This window comes from Vigna angularis, chromosome 4 (assembly GCF_016808095.1).
Source record: "Vigna angularis cultivar LongXiaoDou No.4 chromosome 4, ASM1680809v1, whole genome shotgun sequence".
NCBI classification, from domain to species: domain Eukaryota; kingdom Viridiplantae; phylum Streptophyta; class Magnoliopsida; order Fabales; family Fabaceae; genus Vigna; species Vigna angularis.
This window is the reverse complement of record NC_068973.1, coordinates 4,153,339-4,161,891: the sequence shown is the minus strand read 5'-3', so window position 1 is coordinate 4,161,891 and position 8,553 is coordinate 4,153,339. Positions and strand designations below refer to the sequence as shown.

The 8,553-nt window shown below is 32.1% G+C and overlaps 1 protein-coding gene across 1 annotated transcript; it reads right to left on the bottom strand.

The window, feature by feature from the left end:
* Positions 1–4,229: 4,229 nt before the first annotated feature.
* LOC108330635 (protein TIFY 10A) lies at positions 4,230–6,740 on the bottom strand. Its single transcript, XM_017565126.2, has 5 exons — positions 6,335–6,740; positions 5,670–5,826; positions 5,139–5,437; positions 4,979–5,036; positions 4,230–4,614 (listed from the first exon to the last, which is right to left on the bottom strand). The coding sequence occupies exons 1-5, from the start codon at positions 6,498–6,500 to the stop codon at positions 4,521–4,523; spliced, it is 774 nt and encodes a 257-aa protein (XP_017420615.2). The 5' UTR covers positions 6,501–6,740; the 3' UTR covers positions 4,230–4,520.
* Between the last annotated feature and the right edge of the window lie 1,813 nt (positions 6,741–8,553).

The following is an 8,553-nucleotide window of genomic DNA, read 5'->3' as shown; positions in this document are numbered from 1 at the left end:
ATGTTTGCAAAGGATCCATGTATGAAAGTTCTAATCATGTGATATTATGTTATTTTGGGATTTAAGTTCTTTATACTCAAAGCTCCTTTTTTCAATTTCTCCTAGAATGTCCTTAGAGGCTTACACTTCTCTTGTTAAATATTGACTAGGATGATGGACATTAAATATTGTTGTTGACTTGTTGCAAACCACATACCAAAATTTCTCACAAGTATGTCAAACCAAATCAATGGAATGAAGTAGGAGTCGTGTAAGCTAGCTTAAAGTTGATTTCTATTAGGAAGTGGGGAACACTCAACAAATCATTACATTTTTTTATGGTGTAGAGATTGACTTGTGAGAGAAATGTTTATATGTTGTTTATGTGTCTGTCTAGGTCAATTATCCTATTATATTGATCAAATTGAGAGACTCTTGTAAGTGTAGAAATCACAATTTCCATCAACAAAAGGATGATGCCAAGTCTTACTGATGGTTAGAGAGGAGTGGATTAAGGCATTATATTGTGACATCATTCTAGATTGACTTAAGACTTTCAAGATTTTATGATTTCAATCAACAGTGAAGATATTAACTACAACTAACTTGGAGTTCTTTTTGTGTCATCCTTTATTTGACATCATTTTGGTGTTCACAAGACATATGGCATCTTACCTCTAATTTCTTTTTCATTAATTTATTTTCTTAAGACATGGATTCCTCCAACATTTTCTATTTTAAGTTAATTAGTTATTTTTATAACTCTACAAGTAATGTTATATGCTACATGAGGTGAGGTGTCCTTGGATGTCTAACAATTGTTACTTTTTACTATTTGTCATGTTTCTTCCTGAAGCACCAAAGTCCTTTGAAGCTAATTCAATTCCACAGTGAAAATGTGTTTATATACTTATAAATTTATAAATATATTGTGTAATAAAAATTATTGAATACAATATTGTACCTATAAATTGTTTATTTATATATATAATAAATTGATGAACCTTTCATTTGAATAACCAAATATTAGCATAATAATCTAATGGTAAATAATTTACATTTAAACTGATAATATATCAACTTATTTAGTGCAGTAGTAATTACTCAAAATCAATATTATTAAAAAATAAAATTAGCATAATAATCTAATGGTAAATAATTTACATTTAAACTGATAATATATCAACTTATTTAGTGCAGTAGTAATTACTCAAAATCAATATTATTAAAAAATAAAAAAATATATCTTCGTATTGTTCATTTTAATCAAGTATACCGTTAACGTTACTATGTGTAACATTCCAAAAATACAATCTAAAACTATATAATAGAATATTAACATTTAATAATAATTCAGATCAATCTTACACTAAAGAGTACGTACGCTTATGGCCGAACGACCTTACAAAGCAAAACGAGAAAGTAAAGCTGTACAAAGGTACACTTCTAACCGAACGGTTTACAAAAGAAACTACCGAACGGTCATACAAATAAAAAAAGGGAAGGTGGTCGAACGATCACCTTACAAATCAACTAAGCTACTAACCGAACGTTCTATTGTTCGGTCTTCACTTCAACCTCGACCAGGTTCTCATCCTCCAGCGTCTCTTCTAGTAGTACGTCTCTTTCTGCTCACATCCACACGGATGATCATTGCAATGACAAAGACGGACGTACACAACATGACAAGACAGGAAACACAGGGTAAGCTTATATAATTTAATTCATGTCCAAACATACATTTCACATAATCAAAGAAACAAGATAAATCATCATAAGTTAATACAAAGCCTAATACTAGACTGACTGTCCGGACTGTATGAAATCTGTGTAGCTACAGGCGTTCGTGCACCCGGTGATGTAGTAACTGGGATGCCCTCAACAGTTGCCACCCGAGGTTAGTCCTATCTATCCAAATTAACCATAAGGACTAGGACCTCCTGCCGTTCCCACACATGACCTATCCTCCTCTACGTGAGGACGAGTACTCACGGAACATCAGGATGAACCGCCAGCTTAGCATGCCCACATTCATACTTTACAAATTTTAATATTCATTCATGAGTCGTTCCTCCCCAGAACGCTCGTCCATAAATCAACACATTTCATCCATATCACATTCTCCTCATCTTTCATTATCAATCATCTCAAGTTAACCATTTGTACAAGGATCACTAAGGGTACTAAATGTCGAACGTTCAACCCTAAACTCAAAACGAGACCAGCACTTGGAGCGAGACCGAGGGGTCTCCAGTTCTAGAACGAATTAAGATCAAAGAGGGTTACCATCGGGTTGAGAAAGAAACGAGTAAGATCAAGAACTACTAGAACGAGCGTTACTTACAAAGTGAGTCAATTAAATGAACTGACTCTTGGAAGATCAAAATGAACACTTCAAAGACAATGTCAATTGCTAAGACTCTAGACCGAAACCAATGAATACAGACACTTCAAAGAATAATACTTATAAGAATTTACATGATGAAACCGAACGTTAATAATTATACTTATCCTTTGAAGGAGCTAAACACCAATAATCATCTGAATGCCAGTCAAAGACTAGAGACTATAGTGAGCAAACCCTATTGGCTTGAACGAACGCTCTTATTATGAAGTTAGCTTAAGGAACTAGAACGAGTGTATGGTGTAAGACCAAACACTTGCTTAGTACGAACACTTGGTATAAGACCAAGTGCTACTAAACTTATAGAGAAGAGGCTTGATAATTATAATCAGATACTAATTGAGTAGTGTTTAAGAATAACTAAAATATACAAATACATATATATATATATATATATATACTTAAGTTTATCACAGAATACCAAGACACAACTATACTTGGCCGAACGCTCAAGCACAGTATTACGACACGAAGACGCTCGTCCTCAACTAGGATTCTTCCCAAATGAAAGAATCCAATTCTAACCAAGTTTATTAGAAAAACCAAACGGTCAAGGACCGTTCAGTTACGAATGTACACTATCATAGGAAAATTTCATATTCAAAATCATTTATCTTCCAACTCATTTCTTAACATATAGTTTCATAACTTTATACATTCATATCATAATCAATTTTCATACTTCATACCATCCAAACATAGAGATTTCATATATTTCATGCATCATAACATATCTCAATTATTTTTCATATCCAATCATCAAGTCAACGAACGTTCATACAGCACATAATCATACAAATTAAATTAATAAACTTCCCTTACCTCTGAGCGTGAACGAACGTTCTAGAGGTAGAATTGAGGTTCGCCTGACTACAACTCCTTCTACCCTTACGTTCAATAATTCTTCAAACTAAGTCAAACAACAGGAGACCACAATGGCTCAGACCATATGAAATCATGCAACCAGAATTTGGTTTGCATGTGCCAGAAAACGAACGTCTAACGAGCAGAAAGACTTATCAGTTCAGACTCCGAAACCGTTCGGTTCAAACTGAAGCTCTGGACGCCGGAAGTGCTTCCACGGTACCTGAACAGTGATCGGAGAAGAGAAAAGGTAAGATTTGGTAGAGAAAAGGGAGAGCTTTTAGAGAGAAGGAGGAGAATTTGAGAATTTCAGAGTTTGGAGAAGAAGGTGCATGCAGAGAGTGTGACGTAAACTTTTCAAAACACAGTTTTGCTTCCCACGTCAAACGAACGTCCACTCATCCTGCCTTCCACTATCTGATTTCTGAATTTTCTTCAATTGACACCTGTCGTCCGTTCAGAGAATTTGGATGCGTTTTAAATGTGCTCTGACACTACGGATAAAACAACCATTTTTTTAATTTAAAGATTAGAAAACAGTTTTCAATTTTAAAGAATAAAAGAAAAAGTAATCCAAATTTTACAAATAAAAGTTTATTTAAGCAAAAGCACAAATGATTTTCTTCTTGATGATGTAATATGATACGATACTTCCCCAAGTCCAATTTTACTCCTTAATATTTCATCTTAATAATTGAATCGTACAGAGGCAATTCAAAACCTTATAATTTTCAACGACTCCCTTTATCTTTAATACTATTGCTCCTGCTTTTACACGTCTCAATGTTTGGTTTAGTTGGTCTTTAATGTTTGGTTTAATTTGACCTAATATTTAATTTTATTCCAAAGACAAAAATAAACTTATAATCATCATGTAAATCTAAATAAAACCGTTTTGAATTAATCACATCAAAGTCGATTGGCCACAAGTTCAAAGATAAATTGATTTAGTATTTCCTGATGAGAAAAATTAGAAAAAAGATTAATCTTAATATAACAATGAATATATTGAATCACTGTAATTAGAGCAGCAACAACTAACAAATAGTTAGATCTAGGACATAGCCCAACAGAGCCGAAATTACTATGACAAACAAAGCAAAAAGCCCATAAAGCATTGTAAAACATTACAAAAAAGAAAAAGTAATAATGCTACCTAGTCAGGAAAAAAACATAACCAGAAACTTAGTGAAAGGTTCTGGCAAAAAACTTCTGACTGGTTAACATTTTCACAACAAAAATATGCTTAAATTTATATATTCTGTAGCTGCTCTCAGATTTTAGGTGAAGTAGCATTCAACCCAAGCCATGGCAAGGACTCAGCTGATGGCCCGTTCGGTACTTGATATGGAGCTTTGGAAGCAATTCTGTAAAACAACAGAAGGAAACATTATTGACTGAACAAAAACAAAAGGGTTGCAATTCCACTAATAATATCTATATTATCAAGACAAAAGAAAAAGAAAAACCAGATCTGCAAAGGGTAAATGGAGATTTCTCTTTTTCAAACAAGGAAAAATGAAAAGAATTCACATCTGGGCTAGCTTGTGAATAAATTTATTTGATTTTAAGTTTGCCCACAACTGCAGGATTGTGTTTTGGTTCAACTTATTTAAAACAAAAATGAATGATTTTTGAAAAAATGGAAAGATTATTGTTTCCCTAAAATATTCCTATACTAAACATGCACAAGATGTTTAAAGTTTTCTTTGTTTGGGTGAAAGTGCATACCTATCCTTTCTCTTCAAAAGAAACCGGTGGAGTGAAGCTTTTCTAGCAATTGGTGGATCTGCTCAAAAAGGAAATTCATGATTAGAAAACAAAATAATCCATATAACAAAATTGAATAAAAATATTCATTTCAAAAGTATTAATGATCTTAAGAAATTACCACAAACAACAGGCCTGGATGATGGTTGAGAGTGTTCAAGGATGGAGTTGGTAATAGTCACAGTGGGAATAATTGGAGCACTTGAATCAGCAGAAGTTCTGACCAAATTAGGAGGAAATGAAGGTTGGCTCTGTGTGTAAGTGAAAACAGAATTGTTCTGGCTCTGTGGCTTCCCTCTAGCATAGGACATGATCTCATTTGCTTTATCAGCAGGAAAATCATCAAACACAACAACTTGTCCTCCATAAAAGATTGTCATCTGAGCAGTCTTAGCAACCTTGCTCACAGACTTAATTGCACTGCACACCATGAGTTAATACAAAAATTGTCACATACTAGTTTAAAGGCAATTTTTCTAGTGAGCAAACAGCCATGAAAGAAATTGGAGATTTAAATAGCATATCTAAAGGGTGGAAGCAGTTATGAATTGGTATGCAGTCATTGCTCATTAATATTCTTCAACACCAAGTTGGAACAAAAGGTTACTGTTAATTGACTTGGCAACAAATTAAAGAAGCAAAAGCAACCAACCTGGAATTAATCAAGGTTGGAATCTCCTCTGAAGGACGATAGGAAGCTTGTGGAGAGAGCAAATCCATAGCTGTCAGGTTCTTTGGTGTAACGTTGTTTTCCTTGGTAGGAAACAAGTTCATAGTTGTAGCAGATTGACAAGAAGTCTCAGGTGACCCTGTAAAAAATTTCACATCAGAAAAGAAAAAAGGAAATCTCCAAAACATGCAAAATCTCTGACAATTAATCTTGTTTTCAAACAAAAGAGAACACTAAAATCAAACCCTTTTTTCACTTTTTCTCATTCAAATAAGTGGGGCAAATTTGGAGTCATGAGTTAGATCTAGGAATTTCAAAAGACATGTAGAGCAATAAATTAGCAACAAAACTAGATACCTGAGAATTGAGAGAGAAATTCAAGCCTAAAACTAAAAAAATGTTTCAATTCATAAAAAAAAATAATAAAAAATATTGAAAGACCGATTCCTAAAGATATATTTATCTCAAAACAAACCAAGATGAAAGGAATAAGCAATTGAGTACCCATCAAGATTCCAAATGTTTCTCTTCCTACACTTTCTACAGAACTAAGCAACACCCAAAACTTTCGCTGAAATTGCACATAGAAAAACCCAAAAGAAAAAAAAAAGAAAAAAAAAACATTTCCATAGTTTAAGGAGGCGTACCACATGGTTCAGCGTTGCATGTCATACCGAGGGTGAGATCTCCAAAGCTACCCTTCTCCTTGATGTATTGACTCAACAGACTGCAAGTTTGAGAGAAGCTTGACTTCTCCGGCGACTTGGCCGATTTCTGGCCGGAAAATTCAGAGTACTCCGACGAGCTGGACATGATTAATTGAATCTACTCAGAAAGAGAAACACAAGTTTTCGGTGAGAGAGAGAGAGAGAGAGAGAAAGAGAAGCAGAGAACGCGTGGTTTGACGGTGAGGGTCGTTGGATTACGAAGGAAGAGTCCGAAAATGTAATGATAATCTTTGTCTCCGCCCCTTCATCTTATATATATAAATCAATGATAACCAATTTCAATAGCTCCAATAAAATAATAATAGTATTATTATTATTTAAATTTTGAATAAGGAGGTGGAAGATTGGAGCACGAGGAATATGTGGGGTTTTTCGAAAGCGGTTCTTTTCTTTTCTTGCCGCTGTCTGCTACCATGTCATGCGGTTCCATTTGTTTTGATTTTCCCAAAGTCTCCCTCATAATTTTTTTTTTATTCTTGTCCATAATTATTTATTTACTTGTTTATTATTATTATTATTATTAATATTATTAATGTGGTTTTGTATTTTTCTTTCCACCACGTGTTGTTTGCGTCGGTAAACTAAACGGCGACGAAACGGTTACGTTTGCGCTCCGTTTAGATTTGTTTTTTACGACTGCGTTTTTCACTACCTTAAATGCGCCCACGTTTTTGGTTTTATCTTTTCACGTTTAACTCATTCATTCTTTTACGAACTGTTCATACCATTGATAATTAATGCTTTTGCTTAAATATCACGCGCTTTGGATCATTTACATATCTAAAACACTAATATGGATCTTCTTTTTACATATCTTTTTATTATATTTATAACTAACTTATTAATTTAACTATATATAATAAATTATCTGGCTGTTACTTTCATGAAAGTTACAAAATACGCTGGTTATTATATTATAATATTAATACACAAAATTCAGTTTTTCACTGATTTTTATTGTTTCAATATAAAATTTTATTAATTATTTTTATTTTATTGATTGTTATAATTATTAAATTATTAATTTAGTTTTCTTATTATTGTAAAAAAGTGGACACACAGCACCTGTTTTTACCAATTGTTTTACAAATAGTATTGTTGTATACTGACAAAAATCTATTCATTATCGCGTTTGTCTGTTATTTTATTTTATTAAAATAATATAGAATTTAAAATACGTAACGTTGCAAGAATAAATTAAAAATATTTTTTAAAAGTATTTTATTCATATTTTTATTATATATATAATTATCTTAGCCTCGCAATTGCATGACGAGTTTAATTATTTTACTTTTGTGTATTTAAGTTGGGTGTAGAGAGACATAAAAAAGAAAAACAAATTAGACAACAAACTTAGGAGTAAACATATACATGATTATTCTACAACCAAACATGTGAAGAAGTTGGTGCTAACATTAGATTCAAAATGAAATAATAAACAAGAGTTCTTTATGAATAAATACTTTAAAATATAAATATGTAGTTTTTAAAATAAATATGTAATTTTATTAAAAATTATATATTATCATGTATGAAATATTTTTTTGTTATATATGTGTATGTGTCAATAAAAAATATGATATAGGAATGACCTTTTAATTTTTGGGAAAAAAATGAAACTTAATTAGCTTTATAAATCTTTGATATAAGTTAAAATTTAGGAATTCAAACAGATTTGATGAAACCTACAAAATCAGTTTGTATTTATAGAATCGTGGCAGATCCCAAACGTGAAAGACGTGTCACCAGAACGCAGAGGGATATCATCATGAACACAACTTCGTGATTAGACTAATTCCATTTCGAGAAAAATTATAAGTTTTCACGATTAAAATTTGTTGATGATAGTGCTGGATTATTAATGATCTGTTTTGTAAATGGTAAAAATTGTTATTTTTGTTTGTGTTACGCACAGGATAAATATTTCTAAATATGTAAATTATAGGGATTAATATTTGAGTCTATAATTGTTTTTGAACTTTTAGTTTTGAATCTTTTACTTGTTAACTCTTTTAATATTTATCATGCCAATGTTAAGAGATTATATAACAATAAATTAACATTCCGATAACTTAAGTGATTCAGTAGTTTCACTTTAGTTACGTGTAATTTTTTTACAAAAACATGTTAAATCACTA